At 39.8% G+C, this 13,689-nt stretch overlaps 1 protein-coding gene across 1 annotated transcript; it reads right to left on the reverse strand.

Annotated features, from left to right (window-relative positions):
• Positions 1-4,455: 4,455 nt before the first annotated feature.
• Positions 4,456-11,524, reverse strand: LOC104078458 (cholesterol 7-alpha-monooxygenase). Its single transcript, XM_009580105.1, has 6 exons — positions 11,378-11,524; positions 9,797-10,037; positions 8,538-9,151; positions 7,151-7,281; positions 6,036-6,211; positions 4,456-5,417 (listed from the first exon to the last, which is right to left on the reverse strand). Exons 1-6 carry the CDS (start codon positions 11,455-11,457, stop codon positions 5,118-5,120), a joined length of 1,542 nt encoding a protein of 513 aa, XP_009578400.1. The 5' UTR covers positions 11,458-11,524; the 3' UTR covers positions 4,456-5,117.
• Between the last annotated feature and the right edge of the window lie 2,165 nt (positions 11,525-13,689).

Below are 13,689 nucleotides of genomic sequence, written 5' to 3' on the forward strand. Positions count from 1 at the left end.
ACCAGTGTGCTGCAGCTCGCAGGAGCCCCCTCCACGCTGCATCCTCCTGCTCCCAAGCCTGCCACTGCCGCCTCCAAGCGTGGCTGCTGCTGCTTCGTGCTCACGTTGCTGGAAAGGAGCTGGTTCAGCCTGCTGGAGGCAGATGACTCTGCCCAGGGTAGTTTTACATGACCCTTAACATCCAGCAAAAGCTTATCTGGGGTAGTTTCTCTGTGGATGAATCCCAGCTGGTGAACAACAACTATGGCCAGCATGGTTTCAGAAATGTAAAACTGTCTTGTTTTCTGATAAGGTGTCTTATTTCATTAGTAAGGTCATCATGTCACCTCCAAGAACTCCATGATGAGGTAAAGATTTCTTTTAGCCTGAAAACTGTAAAACATTTTCACTGCCTAGATTCCATCTGCTCAGCCAAAATGCCTCCATCTGCTGAGTTATGAGCCACCTGCTCTCCTCTGCTGCCTGTGTCTTGCTCCTAATCCCAAGATCCGCTGTGCAGAGGCACCTGGCTAGCCCCATGCAGAGCTCATCTGGGTCCAAAAAAGCTTGAGCACTTAAACCCCTTGGTGTGCCTAATCTATAATGTGCTTGTGCCTCCCTCAGGAGGTACCCCTCGCTCTTATTCACCCTTTACAGGACAACCACAAGGTTAGAATCATCCCCTGGGGTGTGGGAGAGACCTGACTCAGTTCCCTCCTCTACCTCAGGGACTTCAATCCCATGTCAAAATTGAATCTTTTCTCAGCTAAGAGAGCACTTTAGCTGTAAGGGTACCATCAAGGAGTCATGCAAATCGTCCTGTTCAATCTATTCCATTTTTCGGAGAAAACAGGCTACAGATTCCCTGAGAAAAGGAGTGAATGCCTGAGCTAACCTAATGGTTAGGGTTCTCACCTGGGGGGTGAGGTCTTTGCCCCTCTTCTGGCCATATCTCTTTATGCATTTTACCTCGTAAGTGTGTAATGTGAAATACTCACACAACCCATGGCAGAGGCTGCCTCCTTCCCACCAGCCTGGATCTGCCCAATATTATTCTAATTGCTCGTATGGTTTTTAGTCTTACTTCTTTTGGTCTCCTGTCTTAAGAAAAGTACTCCTATTAGGAGAGGCAGCAAAGAGAATTGCCCTGTTATAACCTTGTGTGTCTGTGACCCTGGCAAGGCAGATGACTATCGATTGCTGAAGTATTTGATTACATTAGCTGAGGCATAGAGCCACAGACTTTGTACTCTTTTCTCCCCTCGCTTGCATCTATGTGACCCCGGTAACAGGGGTTTAACTGAGGTTAGAAAATCAGCAGCCTTGGCAGCAAAGCAAAATACTTGTATATAGCCCAATATAAAGAAAGAAGAAATCCCTATCCAAAACTGTTGAAACTGTTCGTCTGTATGTCTTCTGTCACAAAGCGGAAGAGTGCTCAGGAGGTTATACTGGATCTTTTCAGCTACGTAACACTAGCTTAACATTAAAAAGTGGCATTGCTTCGCAGAGTCCTCTGAAGACATGTTGATATACTCCTTGAGTTACATGAGTTCAGAACTGGGCAAAAAGAGCTGGTTGCCTCTGCTGTTTTATGCACTGAATATCAATCCACAGGTTATGGGTCCAGCTGTCCATGGAAAATTGCTAGCCCAGCAACAGAGGAGTGACGGGAGGCTGAGTGGCGAGGGCCACACTCCCGCAGGAGGAGTTTTGGCAGGAGCACCTGAGCCACCCCTGCAGGACCCTGTTTATGGTCTGGCAACAGTGCTGCTTTCTGCCAATTTACGATGACTCTGCAGTTAAGGCATTGGACTTGGGTGGGATGGATACGGACCCTCGTGCCTGGTTTGTCATCTGGGAATGGTCTTGCTGCCACTGTTAGGAAAGCTTTGAATTAGCTCTCCAGAACAGCAATGTGAGGTGTACTAAAGCTGGCCATGTAAAAGTATGCAGATCTGTATTGTTATTATTACAAGATAGTTGCGTTGCATGAACATTTGGGAGTTCTGGCCATTCCTTAGTCATATCTGCCCTAGCAGGAGTATATCTCTTTTCCATTGGACTTGGATTTATTAAGATTTCTTTGAAAAAGAAACTTTGTACTTTGCATATTGGAGTAAATAATTTTTAAAGCAAAGTTGTTCATCATGTACATCAATATGTATTATGATTTTTTTTTAAAAAATAGTTATTTTAATTGCAAATAGACTTTTAAGAGCATCAGTTGAGATTATTTCCATTAGAAATTTGTAGGGATTTATGCAAGTTGCAGTGAAGCATTTTTTGTTCTAGATTGTCAACAATGTTAGCAAGGACTTCAAAGCCAAACATATATTTGTAAATAGCAGCCCAGCCTAACAGAACTTCACAATTCTTATTTGCTTGCTCTTCATCTTCTTGGTGCAAAATTGGCTGAAGGCTATAGACAAAACCTAATGTATTTGTAGCATTTATCTGGTACATTCTGAACATTAAAGACTGATCTAATCCTCACTGAAAAAAAAACAATACGAAAAAGTAAACCTCAAACAGAAACTGAAGCTTTTCCCTATATGTCTGCTGCAATGAAAAATGCGGCATGGTTCCCCCTAGCTGAACTTTTAGTTAAAATGCTGAAGTCCCTATGAGGGGATAGAAGGACCAGAGAGACCACACCAATATCTTTCCTAATACCCTCTGTAGATCTGCCCAGGTAGCAAGTATCCAGAAGGAATAAAAAAGGAATATAACAAGGGGAAGAATTAGTAGTTGAGGGAGGAGTGGGTTTCAGAGTCCTAGGAAAGAAAACAGGCATCTGACCTAATGCACACACTGTCGGTACAGTGGGGAAGGCTGTGGGTAATGAGATCGGGCCAGTCAAGCCAAAGCCCTGAGAACGTAATTCCAGTGGACTGGGATTATCAGACAGCAGGGGAAGGAGGAAGAATTGCCAAGTAGTCAAGGCAAACATGGAGATGCCGGCTTTTGTATCTCCTGTGCTGTCTCTGAGAGCATCGACACTTGGTGATAAAGTCAGTAGCCTCCCCACAATGTTCAGAACTTGATTTTAACCTGCGGGGTGAATCCTGTGGTGTTTTTACCTTCCCCTCACTTCTCTACTGTTGGTATTCCTTGGGTAGCTGAAAGTCAGATCAGCTCTAGGAGCTACTAAATACATTAAACCACGGTCAGAGCAGTCTGTAGCAGTCAGTTTGAAGGAGACAAGAGGATGTAAAAGAAGGCTTAATTTCCCAGGGAACCTAGAATTAGTTTAGCAGTCGTCTTCTTATCTTTTGTTATCTGCTGTTGTGATTCTATGTTGAATTTCTTTTCATCAAGGAAAGTTATTTTGCTTAAAACATTGCATAGCCTTGCTAACCTCAAAAACTGTTGTTTTAAGCAGGATTTGTTTAAGAAAGGGAGAGTAGATACTCTAATGGTAATAATATGTGCCAGGGCACATGTAATTATGATAATGTCAGGCTTTCATGTGTTCTCTGAGTCAGTGCCAACTTATAATTTATATAAATCATAGAAAAATTTAATTGACAGAAGTATGAAAACAAGCTGTACCTAAAGACTGGATGCTTCCCTTACCAAGAGAACCAAAGAATTCAAAACCACTTGCATTATACGTAATAGTTTAATATTATACGTATTGCAACTAGCAGCAAATTGGTGTTCTCTGTTCTCCTTTGAAAATGAAAAGAAGATTAAATAAAATGACAAAGACAACACACAGGTAATAAATAATCACACACTACAGAATCTTTTTATTTACCTTTGAATATTTAGCACAGTGGATAGTGAGAAGAGAAACGGATACATAGTTTAAAGCAGTTCTAGGACTCTGTCCAAAATTCCATGTTTAGGAAGAGCTCTATCAGCTAGGCTGAGGTCTTGCCAGAATGTGAAATTAGAAAATATCTAGTAGTCCTGTATCTCATCTTCTGTGATGAAGCTTATTTTTGAATCAAGGACAAAAGGTCAGACCATAAGTCCTTAGAAACATACAAAAACAAGGTAACAACTATATTTTAAGTCTATTCGTTCTTTTCACTGGCAGATGATAAGAAAAGTATCTATTTCAGCCTGAAGATGTTTCATTAAAAAATGGACTTTTGTGACATCCATCCATCCATCATTTGCAGCAGAAAAGGACAGGGATGTTACAGAGAACCAAATTATATTATCCCTGGAACAATTGTTCTTACAGACATGCCACTACTAAAAATGAAATGTGTGGGCATACCCAAGATAACTTTAATGGAATTAGCCTAGGAAGACCTAAGGAGTATGACCGATGGAGGCTTATGGAAATACAGTGTTCAGAGAATGGTGCAAAATCCAACCAGAACTACTGGTGAATATATGGCAGCTATTTATTTATCTCCATATTGGCATTTAAGCTGGCTAGTTTAAAGCTGGCTTAGGTGGCTTTGGCATAAATCTTTGAGAATGTTAAGACATTAAAATGACAAACAGTCTAGAGATGCATTTGGTTCAGCCAATATCATTTATTTTAATACAGTTACAACTTTCTGAAAAGAAGTATATTACAGTGAATATAATATAAGTTTTGCCGTTCCACTAGAACGTGAACATTTTTGTAGATTTTCTTCAAGTCTTTTTCTAGTTTTTCATAAAACCATAGAGATACTTCCCCAGGAAACTCTCCTCTCCCCACTGTGAATCTGCCTTTATACAACAAAATTTTTATTTCACCTGTGGGGAGAACCACCATCCCCAACATTTCAATTATAAAAGAGAATAAGTTTTAACTGTAGTTGAATTTTGACAATTATTTCGAATTAGCTGATGAAATTCTAACGAACTCTGGGAAACTATTTGCTGACAGAAAAAAAAAAAAGAACTACTGTACATGCACAATTCAGAATCTTAACTTGCATTTCAAAACAGTTGGTAAAAGGGGAAACATTTGTATCAACACAGTGCATTAAACCTACTGCATGCTGGTACCGTAATGGTACACATTACGGATTTTCCACTAGACTGATGAATTAGCATCTTCATACAGATTTTCCCCCAGACTTGCAACGTTTCATTTGCATATATACATAAAATGTATATAAAGTATATGTTATATAGTCTATTTATATAGTACATGGTTTATATGTATAATATAAAATATATATTCATAGACATTTCAGTCTATACCTGAAATCAATGTCATTGGCTGGTTGCAAAATACCCAGTCCTGCACGGGATTGATCTAAAGAAGGACATTGCACATTATTGTCCGCAAGCTCTATCTCAAAATATGAAAAAATCAAAGTCAAAAATTGTTTAATTTCATGGACAGCAAATAACCTGCCAGGGCATTTTGCTATGCCTGTCCCAAATGGCATATAGTAATACTTTAACTTGCGACCGTTGCGGTAGAAGTCAGTCTTTTCTTCTCCATTCTCATTAAGAAAGCGATCATATTTGAATGTCTGTAATTAAACCCACAAAAGAGTTACTTGATATTTGAATACCTCCAAAGACTAGACAATACCATTAAGACACAAAATGCAGGCTGGGAAAGGAGAGCCTCTAGCAGTAAGCGTTGTACAGTAGTGCCAGGCCCCATGGTGCTGTTTTGGAGAGGGTAGCCCTTGAGAAGCTCTGGTATGTGGGACATGATCCCAGGTTTTTTGCTGATAACTCTCCTTTTCTTTTCTGACCTCTTAAAATAAGGATTATAACCTGCATCCTTGTTCATGCAACAGAACTGGAAGATTTCTCATTCTGTGCCTTTGGGAAATATTCATGTCCTTGTCCTCCCTCAAACCCCCTCCATAATGGTGATCTTTCCTCACTGAGGAAGGCAGTAAGTAGAAGGCTCTCTTGGTCTGGCAGCACACTTTTTGGTTACACTAAAACATGTTTTGCAGATAGCGCTTGCACTGACTTTATTCTTTTTCTTGCCTATCATGATGTCTCCAGGTATAAGAACAGACTGGAGTACAACAGAAAACCAGCGGTGGGGGCACCCCTGATAAATGCTCTATTTAAAGGCATGTTAGCTTCTGCTAGAGCTCAGAGTTTAATGCACTTTGATAAATACTTACCATGGGATCAGCATAGATTTCTGGATCAAAATGCAACAGTTGAGGATAAAGAGCAACAATATCATCACTGCGAATGTTGTAAAAATCATTTTCTAAGTGCAAAGTGAAATCCTCCTTGGCAACTCGGAAAGTCATGGATGCACTCGATAGCCTCATTGCCTCCTTGATGATGCTGTCTATAGGGAGAGGAAAAGGAACGATTACCATGGAAATAGTATGTGTATGTCCTTGGGGGAGGTCATGCATTTTGAACTATTTCAAACCCATTATCAAACCCTGCATTTATTAGAAGAAATATTTTAACGATAACTTTCTAAACACCTAAGGAAGTATCTTTCTCATTTCTTTTTACCATTATTATTCTTTTGCAGATACACCAAGAACATAATCTGCTTTCCCCTAGAAAAATACTTATAGTTGATGCAACAGAATCTTTGAAAGTGATACACATTTTCACTCTGAGATAAAGAACATACCAGTCAAAACTGGAAACATAACAAAAAAAAAGAAACAGTGCAGTGATCAGGATTTTCTGAAACTTTAAAAGGTGGTGCATAGAAACCAGTACTCAGAAAAAGTAACTGGGGCCTTTTTTGTTTCAATATAAGCTGATTTTTTTTTTTTTTTAAAAGCAGCTATAGTTAAAGGGTGACATTTTCAAACTTGGCCACTTTTGAAAAATGTGCCTATAATTTGAAAAATATTAAGAAGAAATAAAAGTAATGGTATTAGAAGATATTGCTTCACATCATAAGGATTAGGATATAAAATTTGGCAACACCCTTTGATTTGATCTAAAGTCATTACTAAACAAAATATTGTTCTGAATTATCCATGGGTCTCCAATACTATGTCATGTAGCTGTGTAGCAGTATTGAGACATGCCATTACCCACCAAAAAGTGCTATTCATGTGAATTTTGATACTCTCAGTACCACCTGGGACATTGGGAAGATTGATTGTGATGGCTATTGCTAAGGAACATGTAGGGTTTTGTTCTAGTGTTTGTTGCCTAATTCGGTAGTAATTCCATAGCAAGCATTTATACGGTAACAAATATAAGACTGTGAAAATTGTGGGGTGATTTCTGGTACTCCTGCATAAAATAACCATACCTAATACTGGCATATTATCCAGCTGTTTTCGGTTCAAGGAAATATGTTTGCCATCTAAGCTGATCTTCTCTCCGGCACTTTCCAAAATACTTTGCACTTCTTTGGTAGCAGCTCTCATTGCTTCTGGACTCCTAAGATCAAAAGAGCAGAAGTATAACATAATTTTACACTTAAGAATGCTTTAAAAAGGGGGTTTGCCATTAACTTTCTTTCTGACTAAAACTTAGTTTGTTAGCTGACAAGTACAACCTTCCAAAATGAAAATGTTGCAGCAAAATGCTGCAATCACACTTTTTCATGTCTTGGCAAAGGTACAATAGCTTCCAAAGAAGGATAAGAACCCCAAGTATTTGATTCTGTCTCCAATGACAAGTGGAACAGAACTGATGTGCATAACTCAGGTAATAAATAGTAATGTCACTAAAAAGCAATGCCAAGAATAAGAAATAAAACAATCAGTTGTAGATTAGGAAATAGCCCCACCGCAGGCAGAAGGTTTAGGAACAGGTTCATATATCAGTTTTATAACATCACTTATCCTGGATGATGTCCTATTATGCGGCAATATTCTGTCTAGCTGAAAAGAATCTTCCTAACACTAAAAGTCCACATAATATCCTTTACTGTCTAGACTCTTACAGACATGGAATATATGAGCTATGGTGAAATATGTATAGATAATAATACAGGATGCAATAGTGTCTTGATGAAGGCACAATCAATCAGGGTGTTAAAAGACTCCAAGGCCAGAAGACCTAAAGCTAAAGCATTCTTGGAATGAAAAGTATTAAAGAACCTCAGATATTAGCATTTGCAGGTGGATATGAGGGTGCAAGCCACTGGCTAAATAAAAACTCAGCGATTTAGATATCTACTTAAGAGTTAGTCATGCTGAGGTAGATTATAATCCACAGAGGCCCACTCTAAAATGGACATTTAATAGTATTACCTGAACTGTGCACTCCTCTCATGAGTAACAAGCTCAGCAGCTGCAGTCTACACTGACTAGGATCTATCTATCAATGTATAAACTGTTTTCTATTAAATATAGAAAACAATAATGAAGTTAAAGCTCATTTTGCCTGCTCTAGTGAGAAGGTCTAAAAATGTCCAATCATATTGGGATCCTTCAATACAAAGTGTAGCATTGTCCTGGAGTGGTTCTTTTTAAAAAACTTCTACAGAATTTGTTTGTGGTACCACTACTTGATCTCAAACAAGTGAGGGGGTTTCTGTGGAATTCCGGAACAACATGCCACTTCTGTTGTAATCAGTAAGCTTTTTGACACTGATGAGGTATCAAGCAGTGGAATTTGCCTGTATTAACGAACTGGTTTCTGAAAGACAACAATTTTCTTGTTTGGAAACAAGAAGCATTGGGACTTACTTAAGAAGATAGAACAAGCTCCAAAACGTGGCAGGAATGGTGTTGGCTTGCGAGGCCCAGAGCACCGCCACGTGGGTCTTTGCTTTTTCCATGTCATCGAAGGTTGACAGAGTGTCATTCAGGAACATGCGGAGGGTGACAAGCTCAGAGCGGTTGTCCCTCTTCAGGAGGTTCTTGTGGAGGAGTGCCTCTCCCAGCTTCTCACGTGCGCTGTGGGCACTCTTGAAGAGGTGGATAGGCAGCCCTGCCACAAGGGCTGGAAAGATCCTATCAAATTCCTTGAAGTTTTCAAGGGCATTTAGGATATGAGCTCTTTCAGTTTCTTGCTTTGATGATAGATTTTTGTCATGATTTGAATTAAATTCTGTACCAAAAAGTGTTAAAAAGCCAGACTCGAACATCACCTGGCAACAGAACTTATAAAGTCCTTCTGTCACCCAGGCATTAGACTGAAGTTTAGATGTTCTTGACTGCAGCATGACATATTGTAGGTTTTCCATCATTGCTTCAATAAGGGCATCTAGGGCATTACCTTGAAGTGTTCTAATGAAAGTCTGATGAAAATTTTCAGTGGTGTTTCCCTCTGCTGGGTCAATGCTACCATGCCCAAAAGCCTGTCACAAAATAAATTGTATGCATGATAAATAAGGCCTGCCACAACCTTGATGGTAAAGTCTAACAGAAATTAAAGCCAAAGTATAACTTCATAGCTTAGTAGAGGGAAGCGTAATAAGGGCTGTTAATACTAGAACTGATACTTTCTCAGTGAACCATAGCAATTAAGTAGGCAAATGAATATAGATTCAAATAGATGCTTACAAATAAATGGACATGGTTACCTAGACCTTCATTCAACTCCCATTGACATCAACAGGAGACTTTTTGCTTATTTCAGTTAAGAGTTTGACTGAGCTCCTACTGTGTTGCATCATTTTTTTAAGGCACTAGGACCAAATCTTCCATAATGATGAGCACCTCCTGAAGAAGGTTTCAACTTCAGCAAGCTATGTTATCATTTTGCAGATGGTGCTAATTGCATTTCTACTTCAGCAATGTGACTAAATAATGTCATTCTTGGACAATACAAATCACTGCAAATTTCCTTACCATTAAGGAAAGGGAAAAAAAGATCCCAATGTGCAATAGAAGTGCAGAAATGTGAACCCAATGATATTGCAGTATAGGGATTAACTGGCTACGTCTGTCCTGCCAGCAGATACTTTGCATGTTAGATATTAAAACCATTTTTAAAGTGGTACCTTAGCAGAAGTAGCAAAATGGAACTTTTTCCAGTCCAAGTGTTTTCCCTGGCGTATCAATGCATGGTATGAAAAAGGGTCAGTGAGGAAATGAATGTATTTCCCCGCTACTCGGCAAGTGAAAATGTGGCCGTGCTTCTTCTGCTTTTCTCTGAGGAATTCAAGGGGGTTGGCACTGAACTGCAAGGCGCAGCCTAAGTATGGGAGGAACCCATTTTCAAGTGGTGGCTCACCTCGTCGCCTACAAAACACAAACAAAAGATTAATTTAGAACTATGTATAAAGATCTCTCCTCCAGGACTACCAGGTAAGTAAAATGATGATGCTAGGCTTTTTCTAATGTGAAAAATCGTAAAAAAAAAATCCCCAAACAAATAGTATACTGGCAAATAATTTTCTCCCCTTTAAGGAGTAAGCCTATTGTGAGGTCTATGGCATACAAGAAAGAATAACTTTAACAGCCTGTATTATAATAAACATAATAAACCACAGTTTGATTATGCCATTTTTCTTTTCCCTAGATCAGGAGTATATTTTTCACTTGTTTAGATGCAGCATTGTTGCCACTAGCTAACGTGCACAGTTACATAATTGTCCCATAAATGAATAATCCATCCCACTAATATTGTCTGATACATTTTTGGGCAACGGTATTCGCAATTCAATTTGAATACCAAGGGGAATAGCCTTTTGAGTGTAGAAAGGTTGTTATTATTGGCATATCCCATTTGGACCAGAGCCTGCTGAAAACAGTGGGAATTTTGCCATGATCTTCAGTAAGCACAAGAGTTAGTCTTTCAGGCATAGTGTCACTAAGCACATGCTTTAAGTTAACCATGTGCTTAAAGTGAAGTATATGCTTAAATTATATTTTTTATTCTCAGTCAGAAAACTACTTTCCTGCATAAGGACACCATAGCTGCTAAAACAACTTTCAGATAATACTTCAGCTTTTCTAGTACATTCCTGATGGTTATTATCTGAAGTCAACTATTTTCACCTTTTTTATTAAACTTTTTAAAGTAAAACAAGAAAATGACTGCTGAAAAATTCAAAATTACAATAGGTAAGCAAATTACTTGCTCCTTATGTAAATGTGCCAGCAGGTGAAATGCTTCTAAGGAATATGTATTCAACATAGTAAGGTACATAAATATTATCTGTATTAAACTCTGTAACTAGATATGATAGAGTGATAATATGAAAATGTTTGCAAGTATGTATTAAACTATAATTAGATATAAGTAGATATTAGCTGTGATTACAATGCAGGTAAAACTATAGCCCACTACTTTAGGAAATCAGAACATGAATATTTATATTTTAATTACCTCATTTATGCATTGATTTGTATCTACAGGTATGTCTAGGCATTGCCTCACTATTACTAAAAAGCCCGTACACAAAAATTCTCTTGTAAAATAAATTTCTCAAAAGACCAAACTACAGTGTTGCCCATGCTGCCTTGCATCTGTCCATCTGACAGTCTTAAGATTACACTTCTTTTAGCTATATGCACAGTATATTTGACAGAAGTAAAGGCTAGGTGCACTGAGATGCATTTACAAATAGATTCCTTACCTCCTCCTCCTCCCTCGAAGAAACCAAAACCCACAACAGAGTATTATCACTGTTCCCCAGATCCACGATGCTACGAACATTTCTGGTAATGCCCAGAAACTTCCAAGTGAAAAACTGGTAACTACCAGTATGGCAGGAGAGGTGACTGAGAATGATACAGAAGACAGGTCACGATTTATATACAGTAGGTGCACCACTGTATCTAATGGCCTTCAGTCAACCTAGCAAGCTATTGATTAACCATTTCTGGAGAGAGCCCGTTTTCTCTCTGTTCTGACATCTTTCTGCAGAGAGCTTCGCTGGATTGATGTAGACAGTTGCAGACATGGCCTTGAGCTGATGTCACATATCAGTGGTGGTTCCAAAGTAATCAAACAGCTGTAATAGTTGATAATTTGAAGGTCTGTCAGGGGTATTTTGATCTACCCTGCAGATTTACCAATTGCAGTTTATAGTTCAAGTTTAGCAATATATGAAATGGTTACTGACAGGTGTCCAGAGGATTCAGACTGGGCTAAATGGTGGCTGCAGTTCGTGTTGTCCTTTAGCTGCCAGCCTGCTCATCCCTCCCTTCTCCTTCTTGTGGGACTGCCCTGGCTCTGGTGTGCCACTGCGAGAGGGAATGGTGGGGGGTTCGGCTGCAGGTGAAGGGATGGCTGCAGTGATGGATTTACTCTTTCTAAAAACGTTTCTCTGGTAGAAAGGGAAAAATGGGCTTTCTGTAATGCAGCATGTGAGAGAAGAAAGCAGGATTAGACAACCATACTGTTTTTTTCTTCAATGTCCTTAGATCACTTTTTACCCTCCCATTTAAATCTTCTGCTTTCTGCCTTTGCTCCAAGCTGTACAGCACCAATTCAGTCAAGTTTGCAGCCTCGGAATATGATCTCGGTCCTGTTTCAGGAAAACTCTGAAAAATGTATTGAATTTTCAGCACCTAGAGGAACAAGCCCCTTTTTTTTTTCTCTAATTCAGTCCTTTCTGCTTAAATATATCCCTATGTACCCATTTTCTCTTATCATCCACATGGAGTTTTGCCATGCCCTCTCCACACATTGCTAAGTCCTTTCTAATGATGTGCTGTGTAGGCATATTCCTAGCCCTGAAGAGGTGCCACTTCAAGTATAAGTGCTGCAGAGTGGCCAGGAGAACAACAGGAGAGACAAATATTGCTAATTCAGGGGGAAAATGATCTAGATGGCAGAAGGAGGAAAGGAGTAAAGAAGACCTGTGTGGGAGAGAGGACTGGGTTAAGTGGGGGGCCAGCTGCAAAGGGCCAAATGGGAGATTGGAACAAAACGTCTACTAGCTGTGGGCTGGAGATAATCCAGGCATAAAGTACCTGCAGGAGGTATTGCAGCTGCCCAAAGGTCAGCACTGGGAGTGCTCCTGGACATGCTCCTATTTGGTAGAGATATGTCAAGCTTCTCCTTGCTGTTTTCCCTGAAGGCTAAGCTGTGGGGACTAGGAGAGCACTTTTGGTGCTCAGAAAAGGGAAAAGGGTAATCTGGGATGAATTTAGTGATCATTAAATAGAAATCCCCTCCTGTGGTTCAATCTTATGAGGAGCAGCTGAGGGAACTGGGGCTGTTTAGCCTGGAGAAAAGGAGGCTGAGGGGAGACCTCATCGTGCTCTACAACTACCTGAAAGGAGGTTGTAGTGAGGTGGGTATCGGTCTCTTCTGCCAAGTAACTAGCGATAGAACGAGAGGAAATGGCCTCAAGTTGCGCCAGGGGAGGTTTAGACTGGACATCAGGAAAAATTTCTTTACTGAAAGAGTGGTCAGGCCTTGGAACAGGCTGCCCAGGGAAGTGGTAGAGTCCCCATCCCTGGAGGTATTTAAAAGACGTGTAGATGAGGCGCTTAGGGACATGGTTTAGTGGGTATGGTGGTGTTGAGTTGATGGTTGGACTCAATGATCTTAGAGGTCTTTTCCAACCTTTATGATTCTATGATTCTATGATTCTAATTGAAGACTTCAAGAAAAGTTAAGGAACAAGTTACGAGGGCTATGCTGCTGCTTGTTTGAAATAAACAAGTACCATGACTAACTTGCATAGTGAGGGTTGTTGGATGGCCATTTGTCCTGGTTTTGGCTGGGATAGGGTTAAATTTCTTGCTAGTGCTGTGTTTTGGATTTAGTATGAGGAGAATGTTGATAACACACTGATGTTTTCAGTTGTTGCTAAGTACCCTCCTAGTCCAAGGACAGCTCCCATGCCTACTGACTGAGCTAGGTACACAAGATGGGAGGGAACATAATCAGGACAGCCAGCTCAGCTGGCTAATGGGGTATTCCATACCATGTGAC

Source organism: Fulmarus glacialis, unplaced genomic scaffold (assembly GCF_000690835.1).
Source record: "Fulmarus glacialis isolate BGI_N327 unplaced genomic scaffold, ASM69083v1 scaffold5816, whole genome shotgun sequence".
NCBI lineage: Eukaryota > Metazoa > Chordata > Aves > Procellariiformes > Procellariidae > Fulmarus > Fulmarus glacialis.

What these genes read in the sequence shown, in the direction of transcription:
- LOC104078458 (XM_009580105.1), bottom strand. Translation starts at nt 11,457, where the DNA reads ATGTTCGTAGCATCGTGGATCTGGGGAACAGTGATAATACTCTGTTGT. An exon ending in ATTTTGCTACTTCTGCTAAG is followed by an intron (nt 9,152 to 9,796) that starts GTACCACTTTAA and finishes ATTTTGTGACAG; the next exon opens with GCTTTTGGGCATGGTAGCAT. An exon ending in GGATAATATGCCAGTATTAG is followed by an intron (nt 6,212 to 7,150) that starts GTATGGTTATTT and finishes CTCTCCCTATAG; the next exon opens with ACAGCATCATCAAGGAGGCA.